The sequence below is a fragment of the Haliotis cracherodii genome, unplaced genomic scaffold, assembly GCF_022045235.1.
Source record: "Haliotis cracherodii isolate W230 unplaced genomic scaffold, xgHalCrac1.p SCAF_7, whole genome shotgun sequence".
Lineage (NCBI taxonomy): Eukaryota > Metazoa > Mollusca > Gastropoda > Lepetellida > Haliotidae > Haliotis > Haliotis cracherodii.
The window spans coordinates 46,119,623-46,139,029 of record NW_027266330.1 but is presented as its reverse complement, the minus strand read 5'-3'; the positions used below and the strand labels follow the sequence as shown (position 1 = coordinate 46,139,029).

The window sequence follows — 19,407 nt, the reverse complement described above, 5'->3', positions numbered from 1 at the left end:
GAAATAGAACCCTAAATTTTCTGTTCAGTGATTATAACATCCTCAAGCCAATAACCATTCCTCCTACATTACCCATGCTTTTTATTTTAAGGAGTATCTAAAGGCTACTCGGCCGGTAGAGGGCGTCCACACATTGGCAAACGGAAACCAGTACTACCGCGCGTGCCTGAAATGGTACCTGGGATATGAGATTTCTCCGGAAGAGGTGTTCGAACTCGGAGTCAAAGAAGTGGCAAGGATAGAGCGGCAAATGAAGAGAGTGAGTTATCTCCCTTGATTGTTGAATTGCTCCCATCTTGGTTGGAGGTTGACCCTTACTGTTGCAATTTCATTAAAATCAGATCTTAGTTCTCGCTATCGCTAAACAAAGATCTGAGGACATCCCATTTCGGGTCACGTCAGAACGACCTTTCATCCAACCAATCAGAGCGTCGCTTACCAGATCATGAAAGTGACAGTCGTAATGTGTTTTCTAATCATGCAGCCACGATATATTTAACACGGAGTATTCCGAACGACAGTTGCGGGTTTTATGATTATATCCATACAATCTAGGCCATCTATAAGCCATTCCAAAATGTTCTTCTTATCAGTTTTAATTTTTTTAATCGAGAATACGTCAAAATATGTTTCGAAGCGTAGTCGCCAGTTTGAAACTAGTGTCGTAAAGCTCGAGAAAGCTGCCCTCTGATTGGCCAATGTTGATTTCTTGTCAGTCATTTCATTGGTCGGCCAAATTTCGCGAAAGGTCGTTCTGACGTGACCGGTAAGATCTGATTTTAATGAGATTGTTACTGTTGGTAACGACGGTGACACATAGTAACGCATACGTTGAAGAGAATGATGTTTAACGCCGCTGTCAGCAATATGCAAGCAGTAGCAGGAAATAATCACGTCCAGGGTGTTGGCAGTCTTAGCTACGATCTCACACAAAATCACTGCTTTGTTTGTTCTTTAACGCCGCACTCAGCAATATACCAGCTACATGACGGCGGTCTGTAAATAACCGAGTCTGGACCAGACAATCCAGTGATTGACAACATGAGCATCGAGCTACGCAAATGGATACGATGACATGCATCAACCAAGTCAGCAAGTTTGACAAGCATATATTGCTGAAGACCAATTCTAACCGGGGTCTTCACGGGTTCAACTACATCGTGAGGACAGACGCATGAGGATCGGGTTATTACAATGTGTGACTCGTGTTACTCGTGTGCTATCGTGCTGGAGTTGTTGCTCTCTAGACCAATCTCTTACATTGCCTGGCCCAGACTCGATTATTTTCTGGGATGTCGTGATGAAGCTGTCTGTGGACTAAAACCGATTATTGATGCTGTAATATTGCTAAACGAGGAGCAAAACAAATTCACGTAAAACAAGTTGGGCTTTCAGCTGCTATGATACGACTGAAGACAATCCAAATAATGATACGTAATCTGTTTTTTCCAGTTATCCGATTTCTACTTAAAGTTAGTGAGTTGGGTTTAACGCCGCTTTGAACAATATTCCAGTCATATCACGGCATGTCAGCTTAATGTGAGAGGAAACCCCTCATTGATGCAGTTACGACGTACTTAAAGACATTCGACTGTATTGTGAAACATGCACTCTTCACAATGAAGCGGCATCAAAAGCCATGTTGTATTTCCCGCGAGGCTGAAGTAGGTCTCCAGCCACCCCTGCGGGGTTCATCAAGTGCACGTCTGGACAGCACACGCTGGCCGCGCTTGACCGCCACCTGGGCCTGTTTACCTGAAGATTGATCCAGGTGGTCGGCACAAACATGAGTGACCACATCGCACTCTGCGGTCGGCCGTATGTTTCTGTTATCCATAAGTGGTCAACAATCGTAGGTGACCATAGGTCTCCCCGAGGGATAACAGACCACCGGCACAGTAGTTCATTCCCCTACGCCCCTCAAACCTTTTAAGACCATTATATCAGGTCATTATATCAGGTCATTATCGTAATCTTATTTCACCGACCCCAACAAGGCAGGAGTAATCTGGCTCACTACCTGCGGTTACCGTATCCCAACGTTCATACATCGTTTACCATCTGCTGGTCTATATGTCACTAGTTTACGGGGTACTCACCAGAAAAGTTGATCTTAGCTGTATGATTTACAATCTCCGAATGGCTGAATAGGATTACAATAGCTTAAACGACTACATAACTATCTCAACGTGTATCACTTATTTTCAAAAATGTAATTTTGAATAAGAAATCCTGTTCGGAAAGGAAAACCAGTAGCTTTTTAAAACAAGATGGCGACCCAGACGAAACTGATGCTGTGTTTAGTTTTTGATCTTGAATTATATTCAGTTTCAAGGGATAAAGTTACAGATTTGGGATCCCTAGGACCAAAGGTCCAAGCGGGCTTATGGTAAGGCAGTTGTTTTGTCGCCATGTTCGACTTCTTCGACGCTTTGAAGGTGTCGAGAACAATCATATGACTCAGTTTTCTTCTTTCGTTAAACAACCGTGAAGATCCAGGTTAGTATTGGTCTTCATCAACCAATGTTTGCCGTAAAAGGCGACCACGCTTATCTCGTAAGAGGCGACTAACGGGATTCGTTGGTCAGGCTCGGCGACATGGTTGGTGCATGTCATTGTTTTGTTTGTTTGTTTCTTGTTTAACGCAGTATTCCAGCTATAAGATGACGGTCTGTAAATAAACGAGTCTCGACCATGCAATCCAGTAATTGACATCACGCACATCGATTCACGTAATTGGGATACGATAACATGCATCAACCAAGTCAGCAAGCCAGACCACCTGATCCCGTTACAACAAGCATAGTCGCCTTTTTGGCAAGCATGGGTTCCTGAAGACCTGTTCTACTCCGGATCTTCACGGGTCGGTGAGCAACAATGGCACGACGCTCTTGTAAAGCTCCATTTCATTTGTAGTTAATCTGAAATGTATAAGAGTGCTTTAAACCCCACAGACAGTGATAATAGACTACGAACAAAAGAGATAAGTTACCGTTGTTTCCTGGGTATCCAGCCCTCACAGAACGTGTGATAGTCTCTAGGGAAGACAACTAGTTGTTGGGAAAATGTATCTGATCTTGGACCTTGTCTTTTGATGTTCGCATATTTACAGGAGCACGCTTCTTTCGAAAAAGAAGAGATTGTTTTGCACAAATCTGCCAGTTCCGGTGCCATCAAAGATCCTACTGACAGATGTGTGAAACATGCTATTTGGACAAAACTGATTTTTGTTATCGTAATGCATGGCGTTCTGAAATGAATTTTCGACTCTTTCATGTCGATTCGTTTTGCTTTGGATATCATTTTGTCAAATAATAAATAATATGATGATAGTAAAAGAAGGAGAAAATTAATATCGTATCGTCGTTACAAAATAGTTGTGTGTTCATGGGTTTGATATTATCGCATCAAAAACCCGCGTAGTTAAACAGTTCATGTTCTCCTTCACGATTGTTGTTCAATGACAGGTTAATGTCAATCATACGTTACACAATAGTGGGTGGCATCCCTCGTTTACTCTAAACTGCACGTGCAGCACGGGAAAGTCGTTTCGTTAGATGTTGATTGCAGCCAGCTGGGAACATATGCCCGATTTCCACGGCATGTGCACACATTGGGTGTGTTAATGTAAACTCTGTGAGAATATGATGTCCATTATAATTATAGCACAAAGCAAATAATTGCTTACATATAAAGGATGCCATTTGGTCTAAATTAATCGGAATTCCGTTTCATACATTTCTTTACAAAGACGAAAGTTGAGTGTCTAAATGAAGTTAATATTTAAGAAATTCTTTTCATAAAAAAATAATATTTTCATCACACGATGTATAATAATTTCTCTGGTTGTAGTACGCTTCAAATGCAGCTGTTCTATACCAGAAACGTATGGTCTGTTATCGACCTTGATTAATGATCTGAACATGACTATTTGAGACAAATTTCAGCTGATCCGTTGGAAGTTAGTTGAGAATGCTTCAAACGTTAATCTGATCATAAAAGACATAGCTACCTTGTAACGTGGCTAATTATTTCAATCACAACATCATCGCCAAATACTTCCCCTGTAATCAGTGGCAGTTAGGAGGGGGCGTGATGCTGTGTGGCTGGTTCGAGGGGGGCATGGATGGTGGGCCGTTAACCAGTTGAAGAGACAGGAGATGAGGTAGATTAGCGGGTTGACTAGGAGGATGGGTGAGGTTGGTTAGTAGGGTGGGTGCGGTGGGTTAGGATGAGGTGGGTTAGGCGGATGGGTGAGGTACGTTAGGAGGATTGGTGAGGTGGGTTTGGATGATGGGTTAGGGTGAGTTGTGTTAGGAGGTTGGTTAGTTGGGTAAGGGTGATGCGTAAGGTGGGTTAGGAGGATGGTTAGGGGGATGGGTGATGTGGTTAGGAGGATGGTGAGGTTGGTTAGGGCGATGGATGAGGTGGGCTAGGAGTATGGTGAGGTGGGTTAGGGGATGGGTGAGGTGGTTAGGAGGATGGTGAGGTTGGTTAGGGCGATGGGTGAGGTGGTTAGGAGGATGGTGAGGTTGGTTAGGGCGATGGATGAGGTGGGCTAGGAGTATGGTGAGGTGGGTTAGGGGTGGGTCAGATGGGTGAGGTGGGCTAGGAGGACGGGTGAGGTGGGTTAGGCAGATGGGCGAGGTGCGTTAGGAGGATGGGTGAGGCGGGTTAGGAGGATGGGTGAGGTGGATTAGGAGGATGGATGAGGCGGGTTAGGAGGATGGGTGAGGTGGGTAAAGAGGATGGGTGAGTTGGGTTACAGGGATGTATGAGGTGGGCTAGGAGTATGGTGAGGTGGGTTAGGGGGTGGGTTAGATGGGTGAGGTGTATTAGGAGGACAGGTGAGTTGGGTTACAGGGATGGATGAGGTGGGCTAGGAGTATGGTGAGGTGGGTTAGGGGGTGGGTCAGATTGGTGAGGTGGGATAGGAGGACGGGTGAGGTGGGTTACAGCGATGGATGAGGTGGTCTAGGAGTATGGTGAGGTGGGTTAGGGGTGGGTCAGATGGGTGAGGTGGGTTAGGAGGACGGGTGAAATGGATTAGGAGGATGGATGAGGTGGATTAGGAGGATGGATGAGGCGGGTTAGGAGGATGGGTGAGGTGGGTAAGGAGGATGGGTGAGGTGGATTAGGAGGATGGGTGAAGTGGGTTACAGGGATGGATGAGGCGGGTTAGGGGGATGGGTGAAATGGATTAGGAGGATGGATGAGGTGGATTAGGAGGATGGATGAGGCGGGTTAGGAGGATGGGTGAGGTGGGTAAGGAGGATGGGTGAGGTGGATTAGGAGGACAGGTGAGGTGGGTTACAGGGATGGATGAGGTGGATTAGGAGTATGGGTGAGGTGGGTTAAGAGGATGGGTGAGGCGTGTTAGGAGGATGGTGAGTTGGGTAAGGCGGATGGGTGAGGTGGGTTAGGTTAAAGCGGGTTTGGGGGATTAGGGGGATAGGTGAGGATGGTTAGTAGTTTTGGTGAAGTGGGTTAGGGGAATGGGTGAGGTGGGTTAAGGGATGGGTAAGTGGATGGGTACGTGGGGTGATAGCATGGTGAGTTGAATCGGGTCGGGTCGGGCGAGGTGGCGGAAAGGATGGGATGGGGTGAAGGAAACAAATAGTTTACTTTCATTGGTCCAACTACTTGGAGATTTACAAATTAACGGACACGTTTCACTGACTCGGCGACACAGTGTATGATGCAGGAGGCATCTTGCGTTCAGTACCGTGCTTAAAGTAATAAGTGCCAGACATACAGTATTGTGATTACAGTTACAAACGTAACTAGTGTTCATATATCGTACATGAAAGTAACATTATAATGTATTCTGCATAAAATTTCGTGTAGTTTCGTGTTTTCTGGTACGAGTGGCAAGGGGTGTGGAGGGAGAGGTGGAGGGGGTGTCTTTGGTAGTCAGAACGCCACTCTGTGAGATATCTCCACTTCATCATCTCTGCTCATACTTCATAAATGCCAGCCGCACATGTGTTGATGAGACAGCGGGACTGGAAGTTGATTATCTGTTTCACAACTTACAGCTGGATACCCATAAGATACGTGTTGTACATTCTTATTGAAATGAACAGCTTGCTGGGGTGGGTTTCACAAGTCAACAGGAATTATCTTATCTAGGATTCATTAACTTAATCATGTGCAATTAATACGGGTATGTGTGTCGCCGACTACGGTATTCGTTCAGTTAGGAGCTGATGGAGCATATTCTTTATATCTTTGTTTGTGGAACATTGCCTGACTTTACTGGAGCCTATGATCATGACATCGAATGACCATGATTATGTCCCCATGTTCTTGTCCTCCCACATCCATGGTCTAGTGGTAGTGCGTCCGCCCGAAGAGCGTAAGGTCTGGGGTTCGATCCCCGGCCGCGTTGTACCAAAAGACGTTAAAAGATTGTACTTGTTTGTAACCTTTCTGTCACTCGGCATTAAGGGGCTAAAACAAAGACTGGTCGGCTCGGAGTCAGTATACTGTGTCTGAGCGGGATATTCATGTTAAACTGCGTCATGGTAAGTGCAATAATCTTGGACGCGACGTTAAACCCCATTTCACCTCACCTCCTCCCAAATCAAGGGGACATGCCGGGATGTACCTGAAATACTGTACACTCACACACACACACTATGTTCCAGCAACCTAATTTATGTTGGATGGATCACTTGGTTTACTTGAGTGAAAGGAAATGTTTCTTAGTTGTTTTCACCTCAGCTTAATAAGTGAAAAGCTCCACCTTCAGATCGATTTGCTTGTAAATTATTTTTTCCCTTTTTTTCAGGTGATGGAGAGCGTCGATTTCCATGGTGACTTAAAGTCTTTCTTTCAGTACGTCAAATACATTCCAAAGTTTTATAATCACACAAAGGTTAGTATCTCTATGTTTGTAAAGCTGTAATGTATCGTTCAACGGTCCTTCGTCGAGTGCTAGCTGTGGTATGTCAAGTGTGGCTGTTGAATGTCAAGTGCTGGCTGTTGAATGTCAAGTGGGGCTGTGATATGTCATGTGTGGCGGTGGTATGTCAAGTGTGGCTGTGATATGTCAAGTGCTGGCTGTTGTTTGTCAAGTGTGGCTGTGGAATGTCAAGTGTGGCTGTGGTATGTGGCTGTGGTATGTCATGTGTGGCTGTGGTATGTCAAGTTTGGCTGCGGAATGTCAAGTGCTGGCTGTGGAATGTCAAGTGTGGCTGCGGTATGTCAAGTGCTGGCTGTGGTATGTCATGTGTGGCTGTGGTATGTCATGTGTGGTTGTGGTATGTCAAGTGCTGGCTGTGGAATGTCAATTGCTGGCTGTGGTATGTCAAGTGCTAGCTGTTGTATGTCAAGTCCTGGCTGTGGTATGTCAAGTGCTGGCTGTGGAATGTCAAGTGCTGGCTGTGGTATGTCAATCGTAGCTGTGGTATGTCAAGTGTGGCTGTTGAATGTCAAGTGATGGCTGTGGAATGTCAAGTGTGGCTGTGATATGTCAAGTGCTGGCTGTTGTATGTCAAGTGCTAGCTGTGGTATGTCAAGTGTGGCTGTTGTATGTCAAGTGCTGGCTGTGGTATGTCAAGTGCTGGCTGTGGTATGTCATGTGTGGCTGTGGTATGTCATGCGTGGCTGTGATATGTCAAGTGCTAGCTGTGGTATGTCAAGTGTGGCTGTTGTATGTCAAGTGCTGGCTGTGGAATGTCAAGTGCTAGCTGTGGAATGTCAAGTGTGGCTGTGGTATGTCATGTGTGGCTGTGGTATGTCATGTGTGGCTGTGATATGTCAAGTGCTAGCTGTGGTATGTCAAGTGTGGCTGTGGAATGTCAAGTGCTGGCTGTGGTATGTCAAGTGCTAGCTGTGTTATGTCAAGTGTGGCTGTGTGTTGGCCCGGCCTGTGGGTGCGATGGTACACAGCCAGGCTACACACCATAACCACCTGATCCACGGTGACACACAGCCAGGCTACACAGCCAGGCTACACACAATAACCACCCGATCCACGGTGACACACAGCCAGGCTACACACAATAACCACCTGACCCACGGTAACACACAGCCAGGCTACACACAATAACCACCTGATCCACAGTGACACACAGCCAGGCTACACACAATAGCCACCCGATCCACGGTGACACAGCCAGGATACACACAATAACCACCCGATCCACAGTGACACACAGCCAGGTTACACACAATAACCACCTGACCCACAGTGACACACAGCCAGGCTACACACAATAACCACCTGATCCACGGTGACACACAGCCAGGCTACACACAATAACCACCTGATCCACGGTGACACACAGCCAGGATACACACAATAACCACCCGATCCACGGTGACACACAGCCAGGATACACACAATAACCACCCGATCCACAGTGACACACAGCCAGGCTACACACAATAACCACCCGATCTACGGTGACACACAGCCAGGCTACACACCGTGGGAATGGATTTAGGGAAGGCTGTTGCCAATCGTCTGTTGGACCTAAAAGGTAAATCACGCAGATGTAACTATGTGTTGCTGTCTGCGTTATTTACTGTGTTTGGTTCCAATGAACATGTGCCGGGTTCTTATCATTACGAGGCAAACTTAAAGGGGATTGTGTCTTTGTAAATTGTGTGTCTATTGGAATGTGTACTTATTCCATAGTTTGGTACCTCTGTGCTAGTCATACATCATCAAATAGTGGGTCATCGGACTGGTCCATGCTTGAACAATTACTATGTTTGATTATTATCCACGCTTCTGCAGAACCACTCGTCTACATTATAATCAACTTGGGATTCAGTTACATTACCATCTCTATCACGAATTGTTTACTGAAATTATTGAAAATCTGGAAACCCATCTTTCGTGTTAAGTCATTCAGATTTAAAATCATTGTAATCTCATCATTCATGATTTTCGCACCGTAATATTAACAAGGTTCGTACTTTAATTTAAACTACATGAAATGAAGTCATTAGATTTGTGTGCATAGCGAAGGGGAATCTCTTATCACAATCTATCTATCTTGACATTTGCCCGCCAGTCATTTCACAGCAGTCGTTCATTGCAGGGCGATAAATACCTGCCATAGACGTTATTGGATGAGCCATTCAATCATACAATTATCTGGTGTATGGACTACTGCGCGGCGCCTCACAAACCACATCTAATATTCCTGGTATAATGTACGTGTCCCCCAGTCAGACAGAAGAGGTCCATAACTATCTAAAATGTTTTCAATGACAGCCTGTGATCTCGATCATTAAGTGATTTCACGATGATGGCAAAACATTTGGTAAATATCTCATATAGAAAACTGGGGACGCTGACATAGCCAGACACCGTGTGACGCACGTGTCTTTCAATGCACTTCGATCTAATATTGCGGGCTGAATGGCATGGGTTATTGTTACATATAATAACCGTGGCTTGTAATCCTGTTGATTATTTTGTGATATCCATAGTTATTAATAAGCCACACGGCTCGCATTTGAAGAACTACTTCATAATATTTCTTCTTTCGACGTGTGTGATTTTTATTTTTTTCCATAAAGATGTCACATGTTCCTGGAAATCAAATCTTTTATGTCAGTAATGTCCAATATTCAGTGGCTGTAAATGATTGATATATCGTTCGAAGATACAAAAAGAAATGAGAATATAAAATGAAAATGGACTTTCGTGGAGTTTTTTTCTCTCCATAGAACAGTGACATGAGATGTGGCTGTGTCGTGCAGTGAAGAATGTGACACAGTTCCGAGATATGCCGGGGTCTTGTCTTGCACGGCACGGGTTAACGCCGCTTTGAAAAATGATTTCGAAAGCCGTCGTCGTTGACCAATTTTGGTTCATACTGGTGTTTATCGTGGTGCTTGAAGTAATGGCCCCGGTGGTGCTCCTACTGGTATTCATATTGGTGTTCCTAGTGGAGTTCCTGGTGGTATTCATAATGGTGTTCCTAGTGGAGTTCCTGGTGGTATTCATAATGGTGTTCCTAGTGGTATTCATAATGGTGTTCCTAGTGGTATTCATATTGTTGTTCCTAGTGGAGTTCCTAGTGGTATTCATAATCGTGTTTCTATTGGTGTGCATAGTGGTATTCATATTGGTGTTGAAGTTGACCTAGTGATATTCATAATAGTGTTCAAGTGGACCTGACCCGTGAAGATCCGGGGTAGAATAGTTCTTCAGCAACCCATGCTTGCCGTAAACGGCGACTATGCTTGTCGTAAGAGGTGACTAACGGGATCGGGTGGTCAAGCTCACTGACTTGGTTGAAGCATGTCATTGTATCCCAATTGCGTGGATCGATGCTCATGATGTCAATCACTGGATTGTCAAAATTCGATTATTTACAGACCGTCGTCATATAGCTGGAGTATGGCTGAGTGCGGCGTTTAACAAAAAACAAACCAAACAAACTGCTGGAATGTTGCTGCGTGCGGTTATAAGGAACAAACAGACAAACGAACGTTCTTGTCCAGAAAAGTGTTTTTCTTTTCGGAAAAGAACACCGAGTTTCACTGTGTTATTCTCAGTGCTAGCCAAAATATTTTAGATTGGATCCTTCAACGAAGTTAATGTTTCACTCCTAAAAGTCACATAATGCAACAATCTCCCACTTACACTGTCGTAGACATATCTAAAATTAGATAAAGAAAGATATTTTTCTATTTTGGAATGTTTTCTTCACAGGAGGAGCTGCTGCATCGATATCACTTCCTCATCACAAAGAAGATTCTGCCTCGGCTACAGTTTATGTTCAGAAACATATCACTTCCGGCTCTCACGTGAGTAATGCAATAACTCCGAACAGTGACATCGTCGTCCATCATGCTCGACAGATCTGTACCATGGTGAATCAGGTAGCACGCTCTGATATGGAGCCTAGTACTTATATTGTTCTGATTTGGAAACGATACCATTTGTTTCTTTGTAATACTTAATTATAGCGTTGGCTCAGTGTTACAACATATACATGTAGTTTTATTGTTGGGGTATATTTAAGGAAACTTCAATCTCATTCAATCAGATCATAGTTCTCGCTACCGCTAAACAAAGATCTGAGGACATCCCATTAGGGGTCACGTCAGAACGACCTTTCATCCGACCAATGAGAGCGTCGCTTAGCAGATCATGAAAGTGACAGTCGGAATGTGATTTCTAATCATGCAGCCCCGAAAACTTTAAAACGGAGTATTCTGAACGATAGTTACGGGCTTAACGCCTGAATCTATACAATTTAGACCATATATTAGCCCTTCGAGAATGTTCTTTTGTTCAGTTTTCAAATTTTAATTTTTTAAGAATTTGTCAAAATACGTTTCGAAGCGTAGTCGCCAATTTGAAATTAGTGCTGTAAAGCACGAGAAAGCTGCCTTCTGATTGGCTAATGTCGACTTCTTGTCAGTAATTCCATTGGTCGGTCAGAGTTCGCGAAAGGTCGTGACCCTTAATTGGATGTCCTCAGATCTTTGTGCCGCGGCAGCGAGAACTAAGATCTGATTTTAATGAAATTGAGGAAATTGAGAAAAGTTTGAAATTGCTGTAAAAATGTTCATTGGAAAAGGGATAGAGCCGTATACTGAGAAGTTATATAGTGGGACTGTCTTTTGATTTAGACCAATGCACGTGTTGACTTCTCATATGCGCGTATTCGGGGTCAGGCACTTTGTCAATGTATGACCAAATATTAGCGTTTATTAGAAATGATATACGGTAGGATAATTGCGGGTTATATAACGGTTGGTTTCACAGGACCTGGCTTACATAAAACCTGTTCTGTTTCAGCATCGTGCCTGTTGACACAGACGGCCCGTGGGGATCGTACGGGCAGAATGTCTTCTACGCCAACCTCAAAGAACCTCAGAAACGGTAAGATGGTTATGCTTCGTGTTTAGTTCTCCATCTGACCACCACCGTCGGCAGTTTGTCCCCGACAATATGTCACGTTCCTACTATTCTCGACAATATGTCACGTCACTACTTTTCCCGATGATATGTCATATCACATCCCCACTATTCCCGACACTGTGTCACGTCCCTACTATCCCCGACAATATGTCACGTCCCTACTATTCCCGATATGTCCTCAATATTCCCGATATGCCTTGTCACGCCCCTACTATCCCCCGACAATATGTCACGTCCTTACTATTGCCGACAATATGTCACGTCTCTACTATTCCCGACGTTATGCCATGTCACGTCCCTACTATTCCCAACGTTATGCCATGTCACGTCCCTACTATTCCCAACGTTATGCCATGTCACGTCCCTACTATTCCCGACGTTATGCCATGTCACGTCCCTACTATTCCCGACGTTATGCCATGCCACGTCCCTACTATTCCCGACGTTATGCCATGTCACGTCCCTACTATTCCCGACGTTATGCCATGTCACGTCCCTACAATTCCCGACGTAATGCCATGTCACGTTTCTACTATTTCAGACGTTATGCCATGCCACGTACCCAATATTCCCGATATGTCTTGTTACGCCCCTACTATCCCCCGACAATTTGTCACGTCCTTACTATTCCCAACAATATGTCACGTCTCTACTATTCCCGACAATATGCCTTGTCACGTCCCTACTATTCCCAACGTTATGCCATGTCACGTCCCTACTATTCCCAACGTTATGCCTTGTCACGTCCCCACTATTTCCGACAATATGCCTTGTCACGTCCCCACTATTCCCGACGTTATGCCATGTCACGTCCCTACTATTCCCGACGTTATGCCATGTCACGTCCCTACAATTCCCGACGTAATGCCATGTCACGTTTCTACTATTCCAGACGTTATGCCATGCCACGTACCCAATATTCCCGATATGTCTTATTACGCCCCTACTACCCCCCGACAATTTGTCACGTCCTTACTATTCCCAACAAAATGTCACGTCCCGACTATTCCCGACAATATGCCTTGTCACGTCCCCATCATTCCCGACAATATGCCTTGTCACGTCCTTACTATTCCCGACAATATGTCACGTCTCTACTATTCCCGACAATATGCCTTGTCACGTCCCTACTATTCCCAACGTTATGCCATGTCACGTCCCTACTATTCCCAACGTTATGCCTTGTCACGTCCCCACTATTTCCGACAATATGCCTTGTCACGTCCCCACTATTCCCGACAATATGCCTTGTCACGTCCCTACTATTCCCGACAATATGCCTTGTCACGTCCCCACTACACATGTAGTGTCACTTTCCAACTACACATACTACACATAACACCACTTCGTGTCACATTCATACTATACTATGTCCTAGACATGATGCTATGTTGCGTTACGTCCGTACTACACATAACACCACTTCGTGTCACGTTCATACTATACTATGTCCTAGACATGACGCTATGTTGCGTCACGTCCGTACTACATGCGGTATCAACACCACATATGCTGAATTCATTTTTAGCCAACATTTGACATAATAGCATACTTAGTTCACCCCGGCAGTTAAGACAGTTAACAGCAAGACTGGAGGTTATAATGGCTTTGAAAACAATCAAAGCTAACAAAACATGCTGCACATACCGCCTCTTATTCTGCTGATGTGTTGAAGGACACAACATATGTTCCGACATCATTTATATTTTTGTCCAACTACCCATCAGGATATTTCACAAAGTCCGTTAACCAAGAAGTGTTGAGAAAGCTTTGTCATTGATTGCAGATGCAATGGTGTGTAACTGATATATCATACTCGTCATTGTAGATCGACGTTCATGATGCTGCCGCTGGCGCTGCACGAGACGGACCCGGGGCATCACTTCCAGGACGCCTACTCCAGCATGCATGGCATCCCCGACTACAGGGCGGAGACACTCAACAGCAAGCTGTACTCGGTACCATTCCATTTCCCCATATACAGCGCGTACGCAGAGGTGAGTTCTACTCCGTAGTACATTTGTAGTAATCGGTGCGCTAAACACGAAGTTGATAGACTGTCAGAAACGTATTTTTTTTCGATATAAGTATACTTTATCTGATATAAGTTACACTTTAGCAATTTCACGTTTGTATCCCGGGTCAGAATAGGCAGAGATGAGGATCGGGTGGTTACCTTGGTGATTGTTGGTAATCGTACCCGACCAGGTGGATCGTAGCTTATGTCATCGACCGCTGGTTTGTCTGTCCCGGACTGGGTTACTTACAGGCGGCCGCGATACATCATTGGTATTGCTCATTGTGGCCATAAAAAGTCAGTCGGTCTAGCGACCCGTGAATATCCGGCGTAGAATAGGTCTTCAGCGACCTATGCTTGCCGTAAAAGGCGATTATGCTTGTTGTAAGAGGCGATTAACGGGATCGCTGACTTGGTTGATGAATGTTATCGTATCCCAATTGCGTAGATCGATGCTGGATTGTATGGTTAAGGCTCGAATATTTACAGACTGCCGTCATATAGTTGGAATATTGATGAGTGCGGCGTTAAACAACAAACAAACAGTCAATCTATCAAACTTTCTTTTCTGGCTCAACGACACTCCTGGGCACTGTGGTCCTTTTCTGCTGCAAGTAATTTACAGACATGACTGTCTGTGATCTGTGACCATGTTCCTTGTTGCAGGGCTGGGCGCTCTATGCTGAATACCTCGGAGAGGAGATGGGCTTGTACGACTCGCCCTATGATCTGTAAGTTCAAACTAATTATCTCTTCAAAGTAATGCTCAATAATTTAATAAAACCTAGAGCCATGACACAGGGTCAGATGAAAATGACACCATTTCAAAATCATTTGATGATTATCTGTATGGAAACCGACACGCATTGCGCTGCGACATCTTCGTGGCGGCCAATGACTTCATGAGTGTGTCATCCTACCCCGGTCGCGGAGGTCAATGTTATCAATATCTTCAACGTATATACACTATCCAATTGGCTGATGCACGTCATCGTATCCTAATTGCGTGGATTGATGCTCATGATATCAGTTACATGATTGTCTGGTCCAGACTCAAACCGCCATAAAGCCGGAATAATGCGGCAAGAACAAGAAACAAACAATCAAACAGTTCATTTAGCTTGAATATTTCGTGGTAGGGCGTAACCATCCCACCCCCCTCACACACACCCTGACAACTTGGTGGGGTCCAAGTTATGATACGTTCCCAGGACTTGTCCTCAGAGGCGACTTAATTGGATCGCTGACTTGGTTGATTGCCGGATGCCTGACTATCTGTCATCGTTCTGCGACGGCGTGGAGTGTTGCTCATAATATCAGTCACTGGTGTGTCTGTTCAGATTCGTTTAATTGTAAAAGGCAGGAGTGACGTAGCGTGATTTCTTCTGCGTGCCTCCTAAAACAAATCATACCTAATTCTACGACCTCCTTGTTGAACTGTTCATCGTGGCTCTTCTCAAACAACGCATTCAATCCATACCATAAGGCTATCGGAGTTATCTCCCCTGAATTGATACGTTGCAAATTAAAAACGTGTCATTCAGAGATGCCATTAATCGCCATGCAACATGTGGCTATGTGACAAACGGACTTTATTATCGAATTATGGCCAGAGGCAATACCCTCCAAGACTTTCTAATAGAAAATACATCCTGGATTAATTTTCTCATTATTTGCCTACTGTGCCTATTGTGGATTTCGGGGCAGAATGTATCTTTTATACCCGCCCTCATGAGGATCGACTAATGAGGATCTTGTCGTACCGCGAGGGCGTGGTACGTTGTTCATAATATCAATCACTGGTTTGTCTGGTCATGATTCGATTATTTAAAGAGCGGCGTGGTACGGCTGGAATATTGGGTACAGCGGCCTTAAACACCATCCACAGACGTCGTAGTCCATGTACGGACGTAGTGTTACATTCAGGTGTTATTATAATCTCCCATGTGGGAGTTCCAATTTGGTTTCTATTTAACTTTTCTTCTTACTTTCAGCTTTGGCAGATACTGTTCCGAGATATTCCGTGCCTGTCGTCTTGTGGTGGATACTGGCATTCACGCGTTTGGGTGAGTTGACAGCTGTGTAGTGACACTCATACAGTGGAACCCATCAAGCCAGAAACTCTTCAGGACGATTTCCTTGTCGAACTTTTGTATATTCAAGGGGATAACTCGTTTCCTTTAATTTGTTTGAAATAACCAAATGCCGGAAAGAGACTTCCTTTGGCCAAAGTTGTCCCTTAGTCGGTACTTAACTCTGTTTACCCAGACATTCTATTTCGCTATTTCTGGTGTCCCCTTCGTGATATTACTGTTACATTGCGAAGGACGGCACAACGCAATACTCACTCGTAAATATCCACAGCCATGCTGCGTGTAACAAATTGCTGAAAGTATAAGGGGCGGTCGGGTAGCCTAGTGGTTAAAGCGTTCGCTCATCACGCCGAAAACCCGGTTCGATTCCCGACATGGGTACAATGTGTGAAGCTCATTTCTGGTGTCCCCCCGCCGTGATATTGCTGGAATATTGCTAAAGGCGGCGTAAAATCAAACTCACTAACTCACTAAATATATAATGACAGTATGTATATTTTACGGACGTTTCACTCCCTGGTGAACTGTATGGACGTTTGTCCAACAGTAGAGTAAGCATTTATCGTTGGCATCCCTCGTCACGGTGAGTGATGACATACCGGGACGACACGTTTTTAAGCCCTGGGCTTAATTAAGGATTTTGCCGGTTTTGATTGAGTTCAAATTTAAGCCCAGTGCTTAAAAACGAAAAAGGACAAAAGCATGATAGAAAGAATGAATATCCCACGTGTAATGAAACAATACCAACAAATGGAATGAGAAACACTTTAACATAAGACATGTTTCCTTTTCAACAAGACTACGTTCAAAATTGAAATTACAGATGAAAAAAAGTAACAACAAAACAATATCGCAGTTATGCGTATCTGTCCTATGCGTTTAAAGTGTCCCACTGAGTCTCCAGAATGCGCCTGCGTGAGGGGTCCAATATGACTTGTGAATGTGGAAACCTCTAGGAAAGCTTAAGGGCAGTATAGATGCAAACTGACCATATATATAGAAGCGTGGCACAACACTTGTTAAAGAAAATCCAACAAGGGAGATCAATCAATGTTTCAATTTATTTTAATACCATGGGCAAAAAAGGGTTATAAGGGCTAAATAACGAGGGGGCTTAAAACGTGCAGCCCAGGTAAAATGTGCCTTTGTCCTTTTAGTCAAACCTCTGAAGAAGATGACAATTTGTTGCTCCATAAGTTTGAAGGGCGCTTTTATTGGTAACCCGCCTTACTCGGGGCAGGGTTGTTCCATTGTGTAGGTGACAGATTGTGTTTCGTCGTACTCTGAAGGCATGCATCGGTTCTCATGCTACGAAGCACTGGTTTGCCTGGCAAAGAATACCGCTTAAAATAAATTCATTCTGGGTCAGGCAAACTATTGATTAAAAGATGAACACCACCAGTTAAATCACAGATTCTGACTCACCTGAATTAACCTCGTAGACTCCCACGACAAGCAAACGTAACTGCGGACCAGTTTTTAAATTGAATCCCCACTTTGCTCGTCGAATAGTTTAACACCATCGGAGCACATAATTTTTCTGCATTAACGGCAAGGGAGTTAACTGACTATAAAAGTGATTGCCTCTGGAATATGTCGATTCGTTAGAAACATACACAATAGCGGCAGGTTTGGCGGGGCATTGAACTGTTTTATCCCTGTAACATCAATCTTTTATGTTCTACAGATGGTCACGTGATCGTGCAATTCGCTTCCTGACCAATTACAGCGACTTTCCAGACAGTCAGATCCAGTCCGAGGTTGACCGATACATCACGTGGCCGGGCCAAGCCTGCTCCTACAAGGTCGGGGAGATCAAAATAAAGAAATTGAGACAGGAAGCGGAAACGAGGCTCGGTAAGTGTCTGGACCGAAAGGAATGGCGCCAACATAAGATTTGGCTAGTTTGATATATGCCTGGTAATTTTCCTAAGTCAAATCATGGAAAACAATGCTTGTCACTCTGCAGACATATTTATCCAAAATAGAAAGGCATCCTTTACGTTGGAAATGTGTTGAGGCTGGTCAAGAAGCACTAAAGAGGCTTATACTGTTTAGCTGTTTTAGGCGCATATTTTTCTTGTCTATGCGCAAGACCTACATGTAACTGGTAGTGTTGACACTGGTGTCCTTTACAGAAAGGAAAATCCATTGTTACGTAATAAGGCCATGTGTTACTTTGGATATTCCAACCTTTGGGTGTCGCTCAATGATGTCCTGTAAGAGTGGACCAATGAAGATCCGGGGTAGAATAGGTCTTCAGCAACCCATGCTTACTGCAAAAGGCGACCATGTTTGTCGTAAGAGGCGACTAACGGGATCGGGTGGTCAGGCTCGCTGACTTGGTTGATGCATGTCATTGATCCCAATTGCGTGGATCGATGCTCAAGATATCAATCACTGGATTGTCTAGTCCAGATTCGATTATTTACAGACCGCCGTCATACAGCTGGAATATTGCTGGGTGCGGCGTTAAACAACACAACAACCAAACAACCAACTGTAAGAGTGTTTTGACATTTGGCAAAATCACAACAACCAGGGGGTTTGACGGGTCAGGATGTCTAACCTGACCTGTTTCAGACGGCTTGTCGGGATCGGTGATCATGCTATCGCTCACAGTTTTGTCTAATCTAGAATCCAACATTTGAGTCATCTGTAATATGCTCATATTTATTTCTGTCTAGGCCGGAAGTTCAACATCCGGGACTTTCATCATGTGGTCTTGAAGCTCGGGAGCGTCCCCCTTGACATTCTACAGGAGGAAGTTCATGACTGGATAGACTCAGAGCTCCTTGATGAGAAAATAGTCACCATTCCTGTGTTGTCGTCTGCGGTTATGTACACATATAATTCTGTCCTCACGACTAGTATAACAATAGTTTTATTGCTTGCAAACAGATAATATTGATGATGTTTATGTTCTGTGCAGTGTACAGTGTTTTGTATCATGGTAGAAAATCTTTGTCTGTTGTAAATAAATGTGTCGGTTGTGTAAGAAGTATGACGTCGTGTTGTCAATATCTGTTCTATGTGGTTGCAGTGGGATAGCCCATTGGTAACAGTGTTGGTTCGCATGCAGAAGGTTCTATTCCAGGATGGGTGTTATGTGACAAGCCAAGTTTTGGTTTCCCCCGATGTGATACGGGTTGAATATTGCATAAAGCGGGGTAAAGCTCACACACCAATCTCACTGTGGCACCGTGGCTTTGGATATACTTGGTTTCAAAAGGTCAATCAGAATGAGTGAGTGAGTGTGTTGGGTTTAATGTAGGAGACGAACCACAGGTTTCAAAACACAATAACATTTGCTGGTATGTAGCTAACAATTGATTTGGTGACCGCCTCGCCGGTACGAATGTCGTATGTTTGAAGCAAGGGTAAAAGTCAAACTAATA

At 44.3% G+C, this 19,407-nt stretch overlaps 1 protein-coding gene across 1 annotated transcript in view; it reads left to right on the top strand.

Annotated features, from left to right (window-relative positions):
• Window positions 1-18,989, top strand: part of LOC139447721 (uncharacterized) — an 87,838-nt gene extending 68,849 nt beyond the window's left edge. Inside the window, exons 8-16 of the mRNA XM_071229188.1 lie at window positions 92-259; window positions 6,794-6,880; window positions 10,682-10,776; window positions 11,777-11,860; window positions 13,728-13,896; window positions 14,583-14,647; window positions 15,911-15,982; window positions 17,697-17,866; window positions 18,697-18,989. Coding sequence (XP_071085289.1) covers window positions 92-259; window positions 6,794-6,880; window positions 10,682-10,776; window positions 11,777-11,860; window positions 13,728-13,896; window positions 14,583-14,647; window positions 15,911-15,982; window positions 17,697-17,866; window positions 18,697-18,914 — 1,128 coding nt within the window. The 3' untranslated portion in view covers window positions 18,915-18,989. The remainder of the gene's footprint in view (window positions 1-91; window positions 260-6,793; window positions 6,881-10,681; window positions 10,777-11,776; window positions 11,861-13,727; window positions 13,897-14,582; window positions 14,648-15,910; window positions 15,983-17,696; window positions 17,867-18,696) is intronic.
• Window positions 18,990-19,407: the final 418 nt, after the last annotated feature.